The sequence below is a fragment of the Heteronotia binoei genome, chromosome 3 (assembly GCF_032191835.1).
Source record: "Heteronotia binoei isolate CCM8104 ecotype False Entrance Well chromosome 3, APGP_CSIRO_Hbin_v1, whole genome shotgun sequence".
Lineage (NCBI taxonomy): Eukaryota > Metazoa > Chordata > Lepidosauria > Squamata > Gekkonidae > Heteronotia > Heteronotia binoei.
Window position 1 is genome coordinate 65,968,155 of NC_083225.1, and position 24,275 is coordinate 65,992,429.

Genomic DNA, 24,275 nt, shown 5'->3' on the forward strand with positions numbered 1-24,275 from the left:
CTGGCAAAGGTTCCAAAGCCCTGTCTGGATCATCGGTACCGACCCGACCTCGGAGTCCGACGATGAAGACTCTCTCCTCAAGGAGTGTTCCGAAAGCACCGGCATTGACGCTCTGACGGGTGACCAGATTGACACCGATGACCTAGCCTGGACTTCCTCCTCCACCACGCCGCGTCTTTCAGTTGGGATGGACAGAGATGCCAATGGATGCAACCTGGAGTGCTGTGAAATCCTGGACATATTAGACGCCTCGGATTGCTGGTCTCAGTCAACAAATTAACGAGGGGGGTACCATTGGTATGGCGGGTATGGGTAGGTGGAGGGAGAAGGCCACTGGTGCTGATCCCACGGTGGAAGCGGTGGGAAGTGATGAGCTATGGTGGATGGTTCCAGCTCTCTCCGACCCCTTGCCTGATCCAGCGGTGCAGACAGCTCCATCGGTACCGACACCTCCAAGACAGAGTTGCTCTCACTCCGACGCCATGACCTGGAAGAGTGGGAACGCTGAGTAAGGTCAGTCTCTTGCTCTGATGCTGATAGACGCAACTTCTGCGAAGCACTGACTCTCGACACTGAAGGGCTACGATGTGGGGACGCCAAGATTTTTCTAGGTGGAGCAGCCGGCATTGATGTCAAAGCATCCTGAGAAGGGGAAGGAGTGTGGGACGATCTCTTCTTCCACTTCTCCTTGGATTTCACCTTCTTTGGTACGGATGATTGGGTCCCCGAGTCATCCCAATGCTTCTTAGCTGGGGTGTCCACTGACCCTTCAGATGGTCATTTTGTGGAATGCCCGCGCTTGACCTCCCTATCCTGGTTGTTTATTATCAACCAAAGGCCTGGAGTATTGTGTTCAGTTTTGGACATCACATTTTAAGAAGGATATAGACAAGCTGGAATGGGTCCAGAGGAGGGCGACGAAGATGGTGAGGAATCGTTACAGCAAGAAAAAACAAGGAACACTCCCACAAATTAATCAGTAAAGAATATCTATATTAAGGTATAAATTCCTCAGTGGAACAGGCTTCCTAGGGAGGTGGTGGGCTCTCCTTCCTTGGAGGTTTTTAAACAGAGGCTAGATGGCCATCTGACAGCAATGAAGATCCTGTGAATTTAGAGGGAGGTGTTTGTGAGTTTCCTGCATTGTGCAGAGGGTTAGACTAGATGACCCTAGAAGTCACTTCCAACTCTATGATTCTATGTATATGTGTGTGGGACATATTTGTGAGTTTCCTGCATTGTGCAGGGGGTTGGACTAGATGACCCTGGAGATCCCTTCTAGCTCTATGATTTTTCTGAAACAGAGCCAACGAAAATGACTTTCACAATGTATAAGGAATTCCAATAACTTGAAGCAAATCTTCCACAATCAAGCTTGGACACAAAGGTATCCACAATGAATTTTAACAGGAATAATAAAGACTGATTCCAATCAAAATGTGCATACCAATTTATTCCATCGCCTTTATTAATTTCTCTATGGTATTTCGTTATCAACAGTTTTGGATTGTTCCTTTTTCAAGAAATGATAATATACATCCAAAAATGGAATCATGGCTTTGTATAAAATACATAGTCACAGTTTAAAAACCGAGGAACTTCCAGGGCTGGAACATGGTAAGCTGACCTGCTTCTTTTAGGAGGAGCAGACTGGAATCTTTGTTTTGGGCATAGAAGGCAATCTAATGCCTGCTGCCTACATTTTCCAGTAAGGAATCTGTCTAAGACACGCTTGGAAAATTTTAAGGGGACTTTCTTTGGCTGACGAGAGATCCCGGGGGGGGGATTTCTTTTCAGCTTTGAAGAATCCTCGATGAAGAATTGCATCCCATTGTCTACAAAGTATCTCCGGAGTCATTAAACTGACATAAACTCATCAATATTCCAGCTTTCTATGGATTATAATAACATCTGAAGGCAAAGAAGACGGTATAAAGAATAGACTTCGTTAAGGTAAAAGATCTTTATCACTGGGACTAAAATAAGACTGTTAAAAGATTTAAGATCTGGAACTATTTGCAAGAGCATAAAATCAAGGAGAAGTGGAAGGGGGTAAAAGTGGAGTTTTTGTAGTTAAGAGCAAGCAGAAAAGTGCAGAAAAATAACTGATGTTTGAAATTCTTGTGGCTTTGAAAAAAACTCCCAGCCATAACACAGCTGCAGACTCTTAACACAACACAGGAAGTGATGTTTTATAACTATCGTGGTATCTATAACCATAGAGAATGAGACTTCACGGCCAGAGTCAGGAAGTAAACACTGAAAGAAGAGGAATCTTTAAGCATCCGGGTCTTCTCTAGAGCCAGAAACCATAGAGAAACATCGGCAGCCATTAAAGAAAGGCCAAAGGTTTTGCACAAAATAAAGTGGAACTGGACTTTAAAAATTTACAGAACCGACACACGTCATCCCCAAAAGGTAAAATAGCTTAGATTATTTGTTTGAAATTAAAAAATAAGCCCTAGGAGAAAAAGAAAAACTTTTTTAAAAAGGGGCTTGGAAATATCTTGGCTACCATTTTGGAAAAATTAGGAACTTTAAAAATTAATATCTTGAGCTAGGAAGCTCAGAAGACGGCAATTTTGGACTTGCTGGAAAGGGCAGGCTCTAATCTACTGAATTCTGCCATCAGATTGTGGATTGGTGAAGTCAACTTAAGAACCCATTTTATGCAATGGGAGGACAGTGATTTCTGATCAGAAGCTGGGACCAAGGCTTACACGTCTGAGAGCAGCCTCGGTGGGGGAAGGAAACATGGCTAAGCAAGTTCAAGAACAATTGGATGCTATGGAGGCAAGACTGGTGAAGGTAATGAAAGATTTAATAACTGGAAGTGAGAAGAAATTAACTAAAGAAATAAACTCCAGTGCTGAGGAAGTCAAGAAAGAGATTAAAAAAGACATTGATGATCTCAGAAAAGAGTCTCAAGCAACAGCACAGAAGACACAGCAAATAGAAGTTAAAATTAAGGATCAAGATGCTACTATTAAGAAGATGCAGGAGAAAGCAATATTACAAGACTGTAAGTTAATGGAGAATAAGATCCACCTAAAGGGGGTGCCTGAAAATGACCAAGAGGATCTAAAGAAGTACCATTGCTACAATTATTGCTGAGTTTATGGGAGATGATCCTGAGGTGATGGGACATTTGTGTGACTAATCAGAATTTGCCAGAAAGCGCAAGCTACCAAGGGATGTGGTAGTAAAATTTACTACAAGAGATATGGTGGGAAGGAACTTAAAGTCAACAATTTGAGAGCCAAATGGTTGTGGAGGAAAGCAGAGTAAGGATAATGGAGTTGCCAAGGAAGGTCATCAGTGACAGAAGACAGTTCAAGAAATTGACAGACGAGTTAAGAGAGAAGGGAATAAGATACAGATGGATTCTACCTGAAGGTCTTAGCTTTGAGTATAAAAGACTGAGAATGGCAATAGTAGATACTCAAGGCATGGAGAGGTTTTTTGCGGACAATAAAGAGTTTGGGGGGAACAGAATAATTGAGAATCATTATGGATTACAAATTATTTTCTTGGAATGTAAATGGACTTAATTCACCGCAAAAAAAAAGAAACCTTCCATTGGATTAAAAAACAGAAATGTAATATAGTTTGTCTACAAGAAGTACATATTAAACGAATGGATTATAAATTTTTATGGAATAAACCTCTTGGTGAAGAATTTTTCTCATTGGCTAAAGAAAAAAAAGGGAGTGGTTTTTTACATTAAAAAAATTGTAGCCAAATTGATTTTTAAAGAAAATGAAGGTAGATTTGTTGTAGTGGAGGTGTTTATGAATGAGAAAGACTTTGTTATTGGGATTATATGCCCCAAATGGGACGAAAAATGCCTTTTTTAAAGACACTATGCAACAACTAGACCAAGTGACTTATGATCAAGTAATGTTAATGGGAGATTTTAATGGAACTATTAAGAACTCTTTGGACAGGTTTGGAAATAAAAAAAAACAAAGATGGCAAGCTGCCAAAGTCATTTTTTGAACTAACAAAGCAAGAAAGTCTGGAAGATATATGGAGAAAGTTAACCCTAACATGCGTGATTACACTTTCTTTTCAGCAAGGTATAACTCCTTCTCAAGAATTGATATGTTATCTAAGGATCTGGGACTTATTACTAATAAAATAGAGAGTCTTCCGAAAATAGGTGCAGACCACAATCCATTAATGTGCCTAGCTAAAGAAAAGAAAAAGGTGAAAAGATGGAGGTTAAATGAAGATTTATTGCAAAAAGTAGAAATAGTGACATCACTTGAAAAGGAAACCAAAGCTTTTTTGCAAATGAATGAAAATCAGGATGTTAAAATTCAGACCGTATGGGATGCGTACAAAGCTGTTATGAGAGGAATATTAATTACATTGAACAATAAAGATAAAAGAGCCAAAGAAAAACAATTGGTGGATTTACAAAAAGAAATAAGTAAAAAAGAAAATGAACTGAGAAAAAGACCAGCGGAAAAGAAAATATTGCAGGAGATTACAATTTTGAAGAACCAATTGAGACACTTATTGAATAAAGAGGTGGAGTGGAATCTAAAAAGGATACAGCAGAAGTCTTCTGAGGGTGCTAACAAGCCGGGGAAATATTTGGCTTGGCAACTGAAGAAAAAAGGAGAAAAAAATTATAAATAGAATTATTTTGGAGGGTAAAGAAATTGTGGATCAAACCAGAATTAAAAAGGAGTTTTACAAATTTTATGCTAAACTATTTAAAGGTCAACAAGTAAATAAAGAGAAAATAAAGAATACCTGCAGAGAATAAAAGTGAAACCCTTAAAAGAAAACATGGAAAAAAACTCTGAATGAACCAATTGAAAAAGTAGAAATAGAAGCAGCAATAAGTTCAATGAAATTGGGAAAAGCTTCAGGCCCTGAAGGTTTTTCAGCAAAATTTTATAAAGTTTTGGCAGAAATATTAGTACCCAAACTTCAAAAATTGATGAACAGTATTAGACAAGATGGGAAGGTGCCAAATACATGGAAAGAAGCAGTTATTTCATTGATACCGAATGAGGAAAGAGATGGCACGAATGTCAAAAAGTATAGACCGATTTCACTAGATGAAGAAGATGATGAAGATATTGGATTTATATCCCGCCCTCCACTCCGAAGAGTCTCAGAGCGGCTCACAATCTCCTTTACCTTCCTCCCGCACAACAGACACCCTGTGAGGTGGGTGGGGCTAAGAGAGCTCTTAAAGCAGCTGCCCTTTCAAGGACAACCTCTGCCAGGGCTATGGCTGACCCAAGGCCATTCCAGCAGGTGCAAGTGGAGGAGTGGGGAATCAAACCCGGTTCTCCCAGATAAGAGTCCACACACTTAACCACTACACCAAACTGGCTCTCTGAACTACTGAACAATGACTATAAAATATTTGCTAGAATACTAAAAGAAAGACTCAAACAGCATTTGAACATTTCTATTCAAGAGGAGCAAGCGGGTTTTCTCCCCAGAAGGCAAATAAGAGACAATACCAGAACAGTAATAGACATTGTAGAATACTATGAAAAGCATCCAGAAAAGGAGGTGGCTTTATTCTTTGCTGATGCAGAAAATTTTTTTGACAATCTCAATTGGGACTTTATGTTTGCAGTGATGGAAAAACTGAAACTAGGAGGTGATTTTATAAGAATGATTAAGACAATATATACAGAACAACAAGCTAGACTTTGTGTGAATGCTGACCTGACAGAACAAATGATAATTAGCAAAGGCACAAGACAAGGTTGCCCTCTATCTTCGTTGCTATTCATAATGACTTTAGAGATCTTGTTGATTCAAATTAAAGAGGTTAAAGAAATAGAAGGGTTGAAACTGAAAAGTTTTTCCTACAAATACAGGGCCTTTGTGAATGATGTGATGTTTATTAAGGAAAATCCATTACAAGTGACACCCTTGTTAAAGAAAATTAAAGAGTATGGAGACCTGGTGGGTTTTTATATAAAGAAAAATCGAAAATCCTAAGCAATCTGTCATCAAGCAAACAGAAAGAGTTACAAAGTGTTACTGGATGTGAAGTTACCTCAAAAGTAAAATATTTAGGTGTGGAGATTACAATGAGAAATATTGATTTATACAAGAACAATTACGAAAAGCTTTGGCATAAAATTGAAGAGGATATGTTAAAGTGGAATAAAGTGAATTTATCCATGCTGGGGAGGATATCCGCAATTAAAATGAATGTTCTACCAAGAATTATATTTCTTTTTCAAACTATTCCAATAGCGAGAGATAACAAACTATTTAATCTTTGGCAGAGAAAGATTTCAGAATTTGTATGGGCGGAAAAAAATCAAGAATTAAAATGAAAATTCTGACAGATGCGAAAGAAAGAGGTGGCTTCCAATTACCTGGTTTAAGGTTATATCATGATGCAGTTTGTTTGGTATGGATTAAGGACTGGATAACTTTGCTTAACAGAAAATCATTGGCATTAGAAGGCCATGGAAATATTTTTGGTTGTCATGCTTATATGTACTATGGGAAGGAGAAGATGGATGAATTTTTCTCACACCATTATATAAGGAGGAACTTGTTGAATACTTGGGAAAAATATAATAAATATGGTGATGAGAGAAAACCGCTTTGGGTTGTGCCAACAGAAGTTATAAAGTTATCTTCAGATCCACAGGAAGAAAATGTGTATCATATAAACAACTGCTAAAGATCCACAGAGGCAAAGTGGAAATGAAACCGGCCAAAGATTTGCAGGATAAATTTAATTGGTTTCAATTCCAACAGATGTCTTTCTGGTGGGATTACAAATGGAAAGCTTTCCGAAGCGAGACAGGACATAGTTGTGGTATTTGCTTTCAGCTCGAGAACATTGTATGCGCAAATGTGGAAGCAAGACAAAATACCAAAGAAATGGGACTGGGTCTTAAAACTACTAAACTGGAGTAAAATGGACAAATTTACTAGAATCTTGAAAGAATGTAATTTAGAGAAATTCAAAGAAGACTGGGAGAAATTTCAAAACTATGTGGAGAAAAACTGGAAAGAGCCATTTAGTGGTTTTTGATAATATTAATTGAACTTTTAATAGGAAGAGGGAAACTGTGATTATTGATATTTGATTTAATATGTAAGCTAGACGAATAAGAATCAAGTAGATGATAAAATATAATAATTATTCTTGTGTTAAGATAATGGTAATTTTTAGTGAAGATTCTATAATTGTAATTTAGATTGTTTTTTTACATATTTTAAATACCGGCGGAGGTCATGAATTAGAGGTGAGGGAGGGGGGAGGAAATTTTGTAATGTATTGGCTGATTATTTTTGGTGTTTGATAGAGTTATATTTCTCAATATATTGCAAAAATAATAAAATTGATTTACAGAACAATTAAAAAACCGAGAAAAATATGTTTTACAGGTGGAAAATATAACAACTATCATACTTACAGTAACCCCTGAGTACAGATAGTTTCCAGACAGATTACAAACCTCTACTCAGACTTCCACAACACAAAAGTGAACAATATATCATACCTTTGTAATTTAACCCCCCCCCCGCCCCCAATCTATTCATTTGGCAAGGTCATTCCATTCTCCCATGAAACGCCAACTTTCACAGGGGAAATTATTAACTTATCCATGTTTGTAAAAAGTCCCTTTGTCTTCATTTGGTGCATACACTTCCAGGACCAAAATCCTAATTCCAAGTATATCGATTTCTGCCTCTACTGATTTACCATGTTCATCTATCAATACCAAATCTGGCTTTAATTGGGGGTTAATACATAATACAACTCCATTTTAATGTTGACCGAAATAAATTCTTTGCACAAAGCTTTATAGACCAACAATTTTATATCCTTTTTTTCTAATATGAGTCTTTTGTAGGCACACAATATCTCCTTTTTTCAAATAACGAAATATTGTCCCCCTTTTGAGGAGCATTTCCTCTGTTTGTATTCCATTTTAACTCTATTTTAATTCCATAATTAAACTTTAAGTTTAGAAAAGTCCATACTTGTACCATCTACTTCAGTATCCTCCTCCTTTTCCAATTCCTATTGCACCTATAACGGGTCTTGTATAGCCTCTTCTTGGGTCTCAGTTTGCATCTCTTCAAACTCTCTTAAATCTTTCTAGAAGTTCTCTCACTGTTTGGTCAGAATTCAATCTGAATATCTGCTGTCTGAAAGTAAGAAACAAGTCTTCCAATTTATCCCAATGAAATTTTATCTTTTCTGTCTCAGTTTTTCCATTAGGAAAAGATTTTTTTTTTCTTCTATGCAAAATTCTGATAGATATTTCTTTCAGTATAATAATCTCTATATCTTTAATCTCGTATTAACATGTTGTTGCCACATCTTATCTCTGGTCATCTTCCTGAAAATAATGCACCTAAGTGTCCCTTTGGACCTTTCTTGCACAGGCAAATCTAATGTTTATTCTGTACACTTTGTTTCATAATCCATATCGTCTTTCAAATCCAAGAAGTTTGCCAATGTTCTAAGAATCCTTTCTTCAATAATTTCATTTAGGCTCCTGGAACAGATCTAAATCTCAGACTGATTTTTTTTTTTTACTCTGTCAGCTCCAGGACAGCCATTTTATCTAATTATTTTTCTAACTGTGTATCTGTGATTTCTAATTTAGTCTCCAAATCTTCCACTTTATTATTAATTTGATTGACCTCTCCAGAATTTTGCTTTATAGAACATTCCAGCTTTTAAATATCTAGTTTCATCTTTCCTTTCATTTTTGTTATTACTCATCTGATCAAATAACTCATTTATGTTATTACTCATTTGTTCAATATTAAAATTTAAAAAGAGTCTCTCTAACAAGCAGGGAAACAAACAGAAAGCAAACAGGTTTTTTAGCACACTCGGTTTCCACAGTCTGTAGCCAAATCCTGTTCAGGTCTTATCTTTAGGGTCGTGGGTAAGTTGCATTTTAAAAATGTTTTATTTCCATGGAAGCCTGTTCAGGAAAATATATTGTGCAGTTTATAAACCAGGACTGCTCTAGTATCTTAAATACTAACTGAATTTTATTACAGAGATAAGACTTTAGAAAGCAGACAGCAGCTTGTGCGAGCATACTTGCAGGAATATGGATACCATATTTTCAACTATGTACCTGACAAGTTTACCTATAATTCATAATCCTTTCAAGCATTAAGATGAGGGCATTCTGCTCTTATTTAGAGCTGGATCACCTCTCCAAAAGACACAGCAGACAAGTTTCCAACTCTGAAATACTTCCGTGGCACATGTAGAGGAACTGCCCATTGGAATAGGAACATATAAACCAGCTGTTCAACAATATAAAAAACATAACTGTTCCCAAGGGAACCACAGGAAATCTTTATTGCTACAAGTGGATGTCTGTTCAGATTTCACTAACATTCATTTTAGGTGTATGCAAGAAATTACATCCAGCGCAGGCAGTTACATCCTGTGAAAACAATACTTTCTCTGCTTAGTTGGCTCTTGAAACTTACATTGTGGATAATAACAATGTACTTCATCCCAAGGAGGAGAAGCAATAAAAACTGCAGTGGATGTTTCAGAATGTGAACAACAATGCCTGTTTTAATGCAGATTGTTCTGACTTTTTGTGTTCTGTTTTCATCACAACAGTCTACAGTAGTTGGCCACAGGATAGAAAAAACAAAATGGATTTATGGAGAAAGTCTAAACATGCAGCTAATTCAGTGTACACAAACTATCAGAGATGTTTGTTCTTTCCTTATCTCTTCATGTGAAAGAAGTTTGTAGCAAAACTAAGGCCTGATTCTTCTGATGGATTTATTTTTCCAGTCTGTACGCAAGTCTTTTTTTTTGAAGCTCTCTGTTATACATTCTCTTTATTATATTTTCACCATCTTATTTTATAAATGCAGTAGTTCTATATTTACATCTACATGACTGATAGCTTCATTCAAAATGTGATTAACTGTAACTCCCTGAAAGACAAACCTTACTAAATCTAGTATTAAGGGGGACTGTTGCTTTGTCCTTTCTCTTAAAGGTAAGTGATACAACTGTATTTATCCGATGAATAGAATTCATGTGTATTCAACTTTACACAAAAGCCTCTTTACAAGGTATGCAAAATCTCCACACAGCAACGTGCTCAAAAGACAGCTGTGTGAGAACAACATAATAAATCACACTGGGAAATGTAGCAATGCATGCATAACCAAATATATTGCACCATTAGGATCTCCATTCAGAAGACATAACAGACTAAACATTGTTTACCAGTAAGTACACTAGTGTGTGCTCCACCTTCTGCTGCTTCCATGGTACTCTGGATCACAGAAACTGGTTGCACTCCAAAAACTTAACTCCCTTTATATGCCAGTCAAGGTGACGTAAACACAGAACTGAGAGCTTAAACCTATAATGACTACAATGGGACTTAAGCTTATTCTTCTTTGCACACCAATGGCCATAAACACCAGTTGAGCAAAAAGTACAGTCCATATTACTATCTAATGAAAATCCTTTTCTAAATCTGAATCATTTAGACATATTGTATACATTTCTAGCTAAATGCCATAGTTTAATTTAAAATTAATTTTCAAAGGTCACCTTGTTACAGACACTGCTTTGTTACAAGCAATGCTTTACGTCTCTTAATTTTGATTGGGAAATTAGCTAAGAGACTAGGTAGAGTGAATTTATTTATTTAGGATTTGTATCCCGCCCTCTCTGCACTGGGGTACTCCATTTTTATCCGGCAGCGCCTCTCAGTAACAATTTTCACCCACAAAGAATAACAACAATGGTACAGATATTCACTAAAGAGTACTTAATGCATTCAAAAATAAAGTTGCTGGTCCTCCAACAAGAATATATAATTTGTCATAATATAAGTCTATGTTCTGTAAGAAAAAACAGCCAATGTCACACTAATTTTTAAAAGGATGCTGTTAAAAAGAATCCAGGGAGGACCCAGAAAACTGTAGAGTTGTTAATTTAACGCTTGCCCCAGAAAAATTGGTGGAAAGTATTAATAATGACAAAAATCACTAAACAAAAGAACAAGCCCCACTGAAGAGAAAACAGTTTCTGTGAAGTAAAATCCTGCATTCAACACCCCCGCCCCACACACAAAAGGGATAAATACCCAACCAAAAAATATAGCGTAAACCAAACAGACTGACAACACCAAAAAGAAACAATGTATGTTGCAATACTCAAATAAACCAATTCAGTTAGTGCACAGCACTTAACACCAGCATTTTAATATGTCAACCAGTCAAAAACGGAAAACTTCTCTCCTTTTCCCCATAATACTAGTTAGAAATAATCCACATTATTATTTCAAAACAAAACAATACAAACAAACAAAAAAGGGCAGCTGGGGCTCACCCTGGCATCATGCTTTATTCAATACATCTCATCATTTCAGTCCAGTTAATTCTGATGTTAAGATTTTTATAACTGGCATACAGTGTGATTAGATCTAACCCTTTCAGATGCATAATTTCTGCTGTTTTTGTCTTCCCAGTGCAGCACCCTGTTTCTCTCTATCTTAAGGATGACTGTGGTCTGATGTAGTAATGGGTACTAGTCAATTTTAGCCATTTGGTTATACTTCTGTAGTACAACTAAAAACAAAAAAGGGAAAATAAAACAAACTAGATTAAGTACCAAAAGGTTAAAAAACCATAAACATACAGACCAAATAATGTCGGACAATTAAAATTAACAGATATTAACAAATATACAAAAATGATATACAATGACATCGAAAAGTGACCAGTATTGACCATTACCAGACTTGTTTCAGCTCCACTGGTCTTCCTCACTGGTCAAACTAATAACAGTGCAGCATGGCTGCTGACATAATAATAACATTCATTTATCATAAACTGACGAAGGAATAAGTGTGCCTGACCGTGGCTGTGGATTCTTTAGAAAGAGATTTTTGGTCAGTGTTCTTTCCTTAGGTCCCAGATAATCATTATCAAATAACTTCATCTTGGCCCTTCATCTGAGGAAGGCCAATTGGTCAGGACAATATTTTTCACTTTTGGATGTCATTGAGTATTAACAATGATAATTCAGGCTATTGTAAGCACCAATATCTGTTTTTAATCTATTTTGAAATTAATACATGTATATTTGTTAATATCTGTTAATTTTTAAATTTGGCCTGAATGTTTATGCTTTCTTAACCATTGCATACTTTTTTGCTAGCCAGTGTGGGCCTGTTGTGACAGTGGCTACAATGGGAGAGAATGATCTTTCCAGCTCCTGACCTAGACCATTTTAGCAGCAGTGAAATTTCCCACATTGATATTTTTAAATCTCATTATCTGCAATTTTCCATGGCAGATTTTTTCTTACCAGGCGCAGACCCAAAGTTTTTCTCTTCTCACCCCATGTTTTCTGAATCCCATTTTAGAGCCTTTTTTTTTACCTTGAGACCAAACGGGCAGGGGTTTTTTTAGTGGGGAAATCCCTGAATTTATTTTTGCACCTCACAGCCATTTCCGGTTCCACTTTTTCATGCTTGCCCCACCTACCTAATTAATGTCACCACCCTTCTTTTCCGGATGCAGTCTTTTAAAAAATATATATGTACTTTTTGCATTATTGCACTGTTAAACTGTCAAGACAAGCAGGTCAGGCAGGTGCAGCTTGTTTGGCCAGCTTGTTGATTTTTTTTCCTGCAGCAAAACTTCAGCAAGTGGAATGCAGGGAGAACAGAAGGCTTCCTAACAGTCAAGCTGGGTGGAAGGGAATAAAAGACACATCAATCCTGGTTCCTTTGTTTAAAGAGGAAAGTTTAGGAGACTTAAGGAGGAACCTTCTGTAGTACAGTGGAAATATCCCAGTCTCATAACCAAGAGGTACTGAGTCTGAACACCAGAAATGGCATTTATTAAAAAAACAGTACTACCAGGCAACTGGTGTGGAAAAAGCTGTATTGTGGGATGAGAGCTGCAGACTCACCACATTGAGTGGGAGTTCAAACTAACACTTATGAGAGGTAAAATCATACTGCGGAAATAGTCCTATTCTACAGCACTGCAGATTTGTCACAGGAAACAATATAATAACTTTCTCATCTACAACTTCTTGCTTCTTCTGAGCAGATCTGGCACCTGGGGTTCTGCTGCCTGAGGCAGAACCCTAATGCACGCCCCCCTGTGAGTAAATTTTACACATGCGCAGTGTGATAACATCACCCAGAGATGATGTTGTCAACCGGTTTTTGGAGCAATGCCTCCTTTTTCCAGATACCAATGACTAGGCTGAGACATGTGGTTCAGAGAAACAGCTTTAATTTTCACTTTTGCAAAAGTGGAGAGGAAGACCAGGTAACAAGGCTGTCTCCCTCTGGCTAATTCGTGGTCAAGCCTGCGCTTTTATCAATTCCCGACGTCACAGATCCCTCCCTTCCCCTGTGGCAAACAGCCAACCAGAGGGCACAATCTAGCTTCTACGTCCGCTAGCTCAGGCTATGACCATATCAGATACAAACATCCTATAACCATATAAGGTGCAAACATCCTAAAGCATTGTTTTCCCCTTGTTTTATTCTATTAAGTACAAAGTTCTAAACCTAATATAACTCTACAACTAATACCTGCCCTAATGGCCTACTTGTTAGGATTATACTGACTTGGCTCACTAAGATTCTAAAAATGCTTTTACTAATATATTTTAAACTCAACCCATAAAGAATAGAAAGCAATCAAGACAGATCTTTAGCTCTCATTTCAGAGTTGCTATGAAGCTTCAAGAGGAAATGGCACTCGCCGCAAACCATACTGACGAGGACAGGAAATTGCTAGCAGAGAGATAGGTACACAGTTTTAAAGGTCAGAGGAGCAGTGGGGGCTCCTCTTCGGGGTCTTATACTTGGCGTCCCTGCTAGTTACTCATTTATCCTTTTGCTCATGCTAAATATTGATTATGCCTTCGTTTCCTAGCAAGCCTTAAAGCAAATGAGAAGCAGTTTTGTTTATCTTTGATTAGTAAGGGCTAAGATCTATAAGAGAACAGTGAGAGGGGCTGGTTCTGCAACAGATGTTAGCAAGTCAGGTACTAACTATTGCCCACAAACCACAGCAGGAAATTAGCTTGCAGAGCCAGCTCAAATGTCAGGCAGGTGTGCTATGTTTGCGGAAAGCATGGGGGGGTTCTTTTTCGTCTAAGTCTTATCTTGCTTTATATGTTTGAACATGATTGAATCAAGAAGAAGGTGGGGGCTCTCTGACTCCTAGTAGGTGATACAAACTGCTAACAAGCTTCTATAGGAAACTGCTTACCCGCAAACCACAACAGGTGGGAGGGGGACTTCTTGCTGCCTCATCTAGTGTTGAATATATGTTTTATATAGAGAAACATAATTGAATAAATGAACATTCTAATCATCATTATTAATTTCCTAACAATGTCATCACGCAGGACACTCGGCGCATCCCCTGCGCAGTGCTCGCCGAGCTCCCCCGACCCCTTAAAGCCAAGAAAAACACTCCCGGTCAGTGCTTTCACTCCCCATGAATTTTGAAGAGAATTCCGGCATGTGAAAAAGGTGTAAGGTCTGAGGAGAACAAGAGCATCTCAGCCTGTAGTACCAGAAGCTCAATCAGGATTAGGCCCTTGAAGCATTTTTAAATCCTTTTAAAATGGTGCAGGCATCTGCAGGTCAGACCCATGGATGCCATCAAATCCAGTTTGGTTCACAGTTGAATAATTTTTTTACAGAAAATACTTTATATGTTTTAATAGTTTATTGTGAATATTAGAGCATAAGAGTTCCACAGGCTTTGTAACTGTTATGATCATAACATTAAAAGCAGATTTTTGGACTTTGCAGGATTTTCCTAATGCTCATGTACAAGCCTGCAAATGAAATGTGATAAGTATACTGGTTCTCAGAATCAAGCAGAAACACAGTGGATTAACTAAAAAGAAACCCAAAGGTATAGCAGGATAAGAAGAGCTAACAAAAAGATTAGAGTACATGAATATTTGCATATCAGAGCAACTTGTACACTATTAAAGAACACTAAAGAGTGTAATGGCTTTTATGAGCATGTCTAGATTTTAATGTATTTGTAAACATTATTTAAATGCAGTGTTTACTATCTTTCTTGCATCTTAATTTATGAACTTAAGGGATTGACTGGCTTTTCTCAGAGACTCACTTAGAAGGTCTTCTGATCTGAGCCAGCAAAATCATCCTGGTACACTTAAAATGAAAACGTGTATTTTAAAAAAACCCTATATTTCTCAAGTTAAATCCAATTTTGTGAACTGTTTTTTTTCCTTAGCTTTAATTCACAGTGAAGACAACTTTATATTCTGAAATGAAGTTGGAAAATCTTCAGACACAGAAATGCTTTGCTTTGGTACAGTACATGCAGAGAAAAAAACAGAAAAGATATATTCTATATATGATGGTTTCCTGTTTTCTTAAAATCATAAGATGCTACAATGACTCACTGCACACTACCTAATCAACACTGCACAGCATCTAGCCCTGCAGATCACAGATCAAAACAAAGCTTCAGGATCAAAACAACATGTTCAAAAACTCTCAGATGCTTGTTTATTCAGTGTCATAAAGAAAACCCCAATTATTATTATTAATGCTGAGAGAAACTGAAAAGGGAGTTATTCATTCTGGTATACCTTGCAGAATACAATTTCAGTGGCATCTTCAAGGTACATAGTAACTTCACAAAAATGAGTCCAATCATAAACACAGAAAAACAACCTGTTAAAAACCAACAGATACAAAAAATATTAAGAAAACTGGGTTCTGTTTCTTGAGGAATCTAAAAAAATCAGGTGCATGAAATTAACACAAACCTTTTGAAGAGCGGAAGTGCTTGCTGGGAGCTGTGAAGCCTCTTGTTCCATGCACATTAATGGCCGCCACTCGAAACTGGTACCACCTGCTGGGCCTAATGTCAGACAATTGTACCCTCTCATCTGTGATCTGTAGAGAGAAGCGTTAAACATACTGAGGTTTTATCACAGCCTGTGTGTTTTATGCTGTTTTGTTTAGGAGACATGAGAACAATGGTAAAGTTTTGTTTGCATTCTTAATACCCATAAGTACAAGTTAAACTTTGTGAATTACTGCACAAAATCCATATTGTTTTGTACATTTCATTCTCTAGGACTAATTATCATCCCTCCATATAGTAAGACATATTTTTGTTGTTGTTCAGTCGCACAGACGAGTCCGACTGTTTGTGACCCCATGGACAAAGTCACGCCAGGCCCTCCAGTCTTCTACCATCCTCCGAAGTCTGCTCAAATTCGTGTTAGTTACATCAGTAACGCTGTCCAGTCATCTCATCTTTTGCCGTTCCCTTCTTCTTTTGCCTTCTGTCTTTCCCAAGACATATTTACTGATTGCTTTTACCTCTCATAATATAGTTTGTAATATGTAACCTAAGAGTTCTACTTATAAACACATAACAGCTATGTATATTTACTATCCACCAACTGGAAGTTTGATTTAGCAGCCTGACCCTGTCTAGCTGATTAAGAAAGTTCTTTTATTTGTGCCACCTTCGATTTCTGATCTGTAAAAGGGAGTTAAGAATGACCTCACTTATGGCACTGGAATTGAGCTGACAGAATGACCTCTGACACAACTGATCACTCCATTTTTCTCTATGGAGTTGGCGTTAATGTCCCATTGGTGGTTTCACTCCCTTCTATCTTACCCAATGCTGCATGAGTAAATGAGTGGGGTGTTATTAAGTGTGACAGGGTTCCATTCTCTCACACATACTTCTTAAAATATATATATGCAGCCAATGAATGAGACTGTCTGCAGTGTTGGCATAAGATGTCACCAATATGCAGATGATGCCCAGCTCTCTATATTTCATTATACAGGCTTCCAGATGCATCCATCATGGGTTTGAACTGGTGCTTTGAGGCTGTTGTCTGGATTCAGCATGTTCTACCATAGCCACTTGACAAAGAGGTAATGTTCACTGAGAGGACTGATATTCTAGAGGGATTGAATCTACTTGTCCTTGAAGGTGTGGAGGTGGTTTTCTCAGAGCACAAGAGCTTGGAGGGGGCTCATGGACCCTATTTAGCTCTTTGAAAAGCAGGCTGGAGCACCTTCCATCAGCTGTATCTGGTTTACCAACTCTCTCATGACCTAGACTCAGTTAACCTGGCCTTGTTGACCCATGCTTCTGTAACCTCATTGTTTGATTACTGCAATTTGATTACATGGAACTCTCCTTGACAACCATGTGGAATCACTGTTTGATTACATGGAACTCTCCTTGACAACTATGGTCTTCAGACAGCCATCTCTTTTCTGTCCCACCAATTCGGATGGCCTTCCTGGCATTGACCAGAGCCTGGGCCTTTCCTATCATGGCTCCTGCTCTGTGTAATGGCCTCCCTGAGAAGGTGAGGGGACCCGCTTCCTTGGACATCTTCAAAAGTGCTGGCACTGCAAGATGTACTTGCTCACCAAGGCTTTTGAGACTGTTTGAATGGCAAGCATCTTTTTAGAGGGGAGGGAGGGAAAGATTTGGGGTTTGTTATTTTATTAATGTTTTAATTGGATTATTTTTTAAAAAAACTATTATTGCTTCTAAATGAAGAAAAGAATATCCAGTGGCTGATATATTACCAAATGGTATCCAAACACGAAGAACAAATAGCAAAAGAAGAAGATCGCTTAAGAGAGAAAACAGCTTAGGGACAACTATTACTGGAGACTTAAAACACTGATTAGGAAAGCTATATAAAATGCTGTTGCAATATGAAACAGAAACAGAGCAAAAGAAAGACTGTATGACTAAATGGATGACGGTTTTTGGAGGCAATATTTCTATGAGCCAGTGGAGAAACTTACAGACTAAAGAAATTAAATTTACTGTGTCCCAAATTTTAAGAGAATTGGTATAAAATGTTTTTGAAATTGCAAAAACCAAGAGTTATAATAGAAAAGTCAAAGTATAGATGAAACATTTTACCATATGTAGCGGACTCGTAAGAAAGAAAGCAAATATTGAATAAAGCTTCATGAAGAGATGCAAAAGATACTAAAATTTAAGTTTGCATTAAATCCAAAAAACATGCTATTAAATATTTTACCAAGTGATATTACAAGAACACATAGTGAACTATTTAAATATATGGTAACCATGACAAGGGTGACATTTGCGCCTAATGGAAGGTAGAAAAATGCCTAGAGCTGACAAAATGGAAGAATAAATTAACTGAGTACTCACAATGGCAAAAGTAGTATCTTATTTAATAGATTAAATTAAGAATTTCAAGAAAAACAGAATGTACTTTTTGACTATATAGCTGAAAATTAGGACTAAATTGTTGAAGTAGAGAATGATTAAGATATACAGTTGGACAATACAGTATGGGCAATATATGTATGTAATAATGAAATATTAGATATGAAGCAGTGAAGAAAAGATAGAATAAAGATAAAGCAAAAGTGAAAAATGTAGTGTATATATGTAATGCAAGCAAGTTCTGATTGACAACTGTATTAAATAGATCAGTGTAGTATTGTAGTTTATGTAGGAATAGGGATTGTAGATAAAGTAGATGACCACAAATTACAGTCTATGGTCAAATTACAGTCTATGTTTATGTCTGTCTATGTAAAACGATCATCTATATCATATGTATAATTGTAGTAATACATATTTTTTGTGTTTGTAAAAATAAAAACAATCTTTTAAAAACTTACTATTGTGAGCTGACAATGATGAGGAAAAGGCAGGATAGAAATGTTTTAATAAATGAAACTGAGGTCAGGCAAAATAACACATACGCACATGTACTACATTTAACAAGTGATATATGATTATCAAATATATTAACAAAGAAGAACCTAAAATGAAAGATATTTAGGAAAAACTGACCTGTGCCACAGTTTGCCAACTGGTAGCATCATCCTCACTGGGATGAATCCCATAGTTCCATCTCCTTTGTACCACATAGAGAACAGGCTCAATTGAAATATTGAATTTTGAAGACCATTTAACTTCCAACTGTCCTGTCTGAAGTTCAGTAAACTTTAATTCCTTTCTGGGTTTCAAAGGGACACCTGAAGTATAACAATACATAAAAACAAGAAGTCTTTCCATACTGCACATAGAATGATTTTATCATATGATACACATTGCCTTGCTTAGCATATTTTTATTCTGCCCTTCCCCTCCTTCATTTTAATTCTCCCAACAGTCCTGAGAAGTGGATTAGGCTGAGAGTGAGTGAATTGCCCACCGACACCCTATTAACTTCATAGATATATTTAAACTTGACTTTCTTTGGTCCTAGTTCAACTATTACACCACACTATATTTTTATGGACATATATTAATAATTTTTTTAAAAAATAAAGATTTGTACTATCAGTCCGCATTCAAGAAAAGATGAACCATCTGAATAAATGTTTTCATAATTAAGTTTTAACAGTGACACATTTTGGCTCCATAAAAACAAAGCTAATATTGTGCAGTGGCTAGAGTGTCAAGCTAGGTTCTGGGAGACCTGGATACAAATCCCCACTCTACCATGGTGTAACCCTAGACTGGTAACTTTTTAATTCTTTCCTTCCATTTTATCCTAAAGCTGTGCTAACTGGCGAAAAAGAAACAGAAAGGTTGAGCTTTGACTTCAGAATAACTGCTCTATAACTTATGCCATAAATGGGACTGCCACTAAAAACAGAAATATCATTTCAAATCCTCTTCATAACATGCAAAATTATACAGCCAGACAATACAACATTGTAAAGGTATTTATCCCTGCTCCCCATCACTAGCTGGCACTGGTACACAAGAGTTGTGATAGTAGGATGTGGATAGGTTTACTACATCTTCGAAATACAGAAATGGTAGCCTCAAAACAATCTTACCAGATTTAGCAGCCAGTCCTTGTTTATTGTAGTTCTACTCTCTGAAACTGTATTTTCTCCCATTGAATATAGGGATTTTTTTGAGCCAGAACATACCGAAACACAGTCAGTGCTCCAGGTCAAAAAAAGGTCTCTGGCAGAGGGAAGGCATTAGGCAATCATGCACTCCCAGACCAGCATGGCTGCGAGGTAAACAGCCTACTTAGTTTTCAGTCCGGAAAGGCAGGGCTTGCTGCAGGAAGATGTAGGACAGCATGTGAAGTAAGAGCTGGGCCAGGCTGGGAGAGGCTGCAGGGAATGCAGCAATGAAGAAAGGGGAGGGATATCAGAGGGGCTGGGGCTTCCTCCTGCCCTCCTCCCAAAAGTTCCTCCCATGCAATCCGTGTATCTGCTCCTCCTCCAGCATCCCTTGCAGCATGATCAGAGTGCATGCTTCCTTGAGAGGAAGCCTCCTCCATCACCATGTGGCACATCCGCAAGTCACCGTGCGAGGCATCTGTGCCTTTATGCACCAATCCTTAGTGCAGACAAAGTTGGGAAGGCAACCTCCCAAGTCCATTTTTGCCGGATTGCATTTTGGAAGTTACTCTCAAGGAAACCCAACACGGGAGCATGCAGACCATGCTAATTCAGAAGGAAGTGCTGCTGATTGGAGAGAACTTCTCCCTGAAGCAAAAAAGGGCTAAAGTGTGGCAGTGAGTTCCCTGCATGCTTCTGACATCATTTGGGTGCTCTAAAGGAGCATATTGGCTGTGCATTGTGGTGTCCTGGTCCTGTGTGTGTAGGCTGCACAGTTAGCGAGCTTGAGTGGGGCAGCAGCAATCAAGCAGGAGGGATAAGCCACAGAGGGAGCAGCTGTGGCTTTGATGTGAAGGAAAGGAGGGGTGGCACGTGGGGGACTGAGTGGCTGGCAGACTGATGCCTCAAAGTTACATGTGCTCCCAGCAGCCCTTAGTTGGGCCAGGTGCTGCCTCTTGCCTCTATGTGCTAAGAGTTATGTGCACAGGCTCTGACCTTACACCTACCTTGATCAATTGCGGACCATGTGGTTATGCATACAATAAGATACTGTAGATAAGGCTGTAGAATAAGAAGCCTCAAGAATATCTTTAAGCCTTTGTCACTTCATTAAATTTTCTTGTGGTCCAAGCATTGTTCTCGTTTTATTGTATTATTAGCCAACATGTCTACTTACTTTTCTGACTGAAGAACATTCTAGGTCGAAATGTGTCAAGTTAAGTGTGTTCCCATTGTGGTTTTATGACTGTACAAAGCATATAGGTTAATGATACGCCCCTAAATGGTTTTAGCTTTCTATAATAAATGCATGTATGTTTGCTTATGATTTATTATACAGTTTGCTTTTAATGCTTGGCCCTTTAATTGCATATTAACCTTTAAAGCTTGAGGGGAACCTTCTCCTCTCTCTTTTCATTAGACAAAAGTTCCCATTTTCAGTCCTCCCATAAAGAAACAAAACTGCCTGCTTTTATAATTCCAACCAGCTTATGAGACTTTCTTTTCTTTTTTTTGTGTGTGTGGAGTTTAGAACATGAAGGCAAGCAAGATTGGAGAATGGATTGCACTGAGGAAGAGTGGGGATGTGTGGTTCTGTTAAATAAAAGCAGGAGAGATCCTGAGAGAACAGGGATGGCTTGTTAGTATCATAAACAACCAAAACAAAGGTATAACTGAGACATATAACAAAATTTTAAAAAGGCAAAAAAAAAATCTCAAAAATTGTTCAAAATAAAACCTGCTGGAGGGAGTGGCTGCAACCAATTTCCAGACCAGCAGCCATTACTTGTCTCTTGTCTCTCACATGCTCTAAATTTGAATAATTTTACCCTTTATAAAGCAAAAAAAATTATTTTGAAAGATGGCTCCTAAAGGTGGTAAGAAGGGGAAACAGAAGGAGAAAGAGCTTAATGTTTAACAGAGTTCTTCCCAGCTATAGACGGTCCATCTACCTCATCCGCAATGCTGGGGAGGAACAAGCTGATAGTTGAAGAGAGTGCAAACTTTTTAATGCAGGCATTAAATAAACACTGTCAAGAATTGACATCATAGAAATGCTGAAACCAGTGTTTCAACACATAGATGAGTCAGAAGAGCTTCACAAATGGACAAATCAGAAGGTAGAGACAGCTCTTAAAGTTACTGAGCTTAATATGCTTGGGCACCTTGGATGCTTGGGCACAGGAATGGATTTTGTCTTTAGACTATCATAGTTGAAAACTGTGCCTAAAATTCAGGGGTTCAAACCAACGTTGAAGCTGGAACAGACTTGAATATATTTATGATAAATTGGCTAGCAAGCACTTTAAGCCTCGAAGCTGTTGTTACTCCCCATTTTCAGAGAGCTTATTGCATTGGCAAGGTACATGACAAATCTACGGGACCTAGGAATAAGATATCGCTGGCTTTGTACGGGCAAGTTATGTGTTCGACAGGGTTCAACTTCTTAACACTGCCTCCGACTCTGACTCTGCTGAATTAATGCTGGCCACCTTAAATTTTTCTCCTCCTACTCCAACTGCATCAAGAGAAAGCAGAACCAGCAAAAGGAAAGAGCATTCTTCTCTTGCACCAGTGAAAACAACTTGAGTATGTGCTCCAAAAGAGCACAAAGATCTTGAAGACAGTCTGAAAGATCTTGTAGACAGTCTGTTTAATAATGGGATTTGGGTAATATAAAGTATTTTTTTCTGATGCTACAAGAGCGATGGGACAGTGGTAGATGTCTGGGTATGTTCCCCCAACATTTATTAGATCCTTGAAAGGTAGGGTTTTGCTCCTTTCCCGGCCCAGTGGCCTCTTAGGGCCAAGCCTAAGTATTAGAAGAATAATTAGTTTGTAGACCAATTTGATGCTATATTGTAAATATATTAGAATGAGCTAAGACTGAGAATCTTATAAACTTTATCAACGAATTTATGAGAGAAGAAAGAAGGAAGATGAAGATAAGTGTCTAAGTGAAGTTATGTTTGTTACCATATAAATGATTTGTTGGTGTTGTTAAAATACAAATTCTTCAATAAAAGATATGTAAAAATAATAAAACCTGTTTTCCAGTTTCTTCAATGCATCATACTGAAGTTAGTAAGAAAGCTGGAATGTTGTTGGTTTCTACGTGGTATAAGCAATAAAGCAGGGTATCTTAAAGAGACAGCTCCCATTTTCTTTTCTCTGTCATCACCTATGCAGAATATTTATAGCTAAATCAAACCAGTAGTCTTGGATTTGTAAAAATGTGAGGATGAAGGCAAGTCAGTTTCCACTTACTTGAAGTGTTATTGCTTAAAGTCAGTTGGTTTTATAAGTGTAAATATTTAGCCCCCCCCCCCTCTTTGCCTGAGATACTTAATCTTCTAACTCAGTCATTCTTTTCTTTTCTGGGAGGGATGGCAGCTCAGTGGTAGAGCATCTGCTTGGTGAGCAGAAGGTCTCAGGTTCAATCTCCGTCATCTCCAACTAAAAAGGCTCCAGGCAAATAAGTGTGAAAAACCTCAGCTTGAGACCCTGGAGAGCCGCTGCCAGTCTGAGTAGAAAATACTGACTTTGATGGACCAAGGGTCTGATTTAGTATAAGGCAGCTTCATATATTCATATGGGGGTATGTTCAACAACTCTTTTGGAGTTTGTATTCTTTGCAATTTAATTAAAGTGTTGTGCCTAGAAATTAAGCAGAAATAGTGCTGTTTAATATTAAACTGTACTATTGCCCTGTTAGTTCTGAGTTCCATAAAGTAATGTGTGAATTCTAGTAGCTCCTGTAGTATAAATCTAAAACAGTTTAAAGCAGGGGGTGTGGCCTAATATGCAAATGAGTTCCTGCTGAGCTTTTCCTACAAAAAAAGCACCAACTGGATATATACAAGTGTATATCTCCATTTCTTCAAACAACTCCAGACCTGCTAGGATTTGTATTCGACATTTGTCTGATCTACTTGACTCTCTCCCAACATGATTTATACATTTGGAAAGTCTGAGGTTTATCTTTCCAGCTTCTACACTTTCTTGGATAAACAACTGCCTTTTCTGGAGATATAAACCCTTCCCAGAAGTGTTTCAATTATACATATCTGCTACAATAAACAAACATATATATGTGATGAATAACCCTACATCACCAAGAATAAAAACCAGCATGCAATTCCTATTACCACATAAGTTTAACCCTATATATCAAAGAATAACCACCAGTCTTCATGTACTGTAACTAGTATTAACATCAGTTCATATTTCAGCATTTTAACATTCATCTTTAATTGTCATGTACAGTATTTTTTCAATCTGCATGCTAAAAAAATTCTATCTGCTTTTCAATAGTGTCAGTTGGATTCACTTGATTGAAAATAACTCAGCCCCTCTGGTGGCTGTAATTGTGTGCAGATGGAC

At 37.7% G+C, this 24,275-nt stretch overlaps 1 protein-coding gene across 2 annotated transcripts in view; it reads right to left on the bottom strand.

Moving 5' to 3' along the window:
- Positions 1 to 24,275, bottom strand: part of ANOS1 (anosmin 1) — a 164,748-nt gene that overhangs the window by 41,719 nt on the left and 98,754 nt on the right. For both annotated transcript variants that reach the window (XM_060233931.1, XM_060233932.1), the window contains exons 5-6: positions 18,877 to 19,061; positions 15,815 to 15,944 (exon numbers count right to left, since the gene is read on the bottom strand). In XM_060233931.1, the coding sequence (XP_060089914.1) occupies positions 15,815 to 15,944; positions 18,877 to 19,061 (315 nt within the window). The remainder of the gene's footprint in view (positions 1 to 15,814; positions 15,945 to 18,876; positions 19,062 to 24,275) is intronic.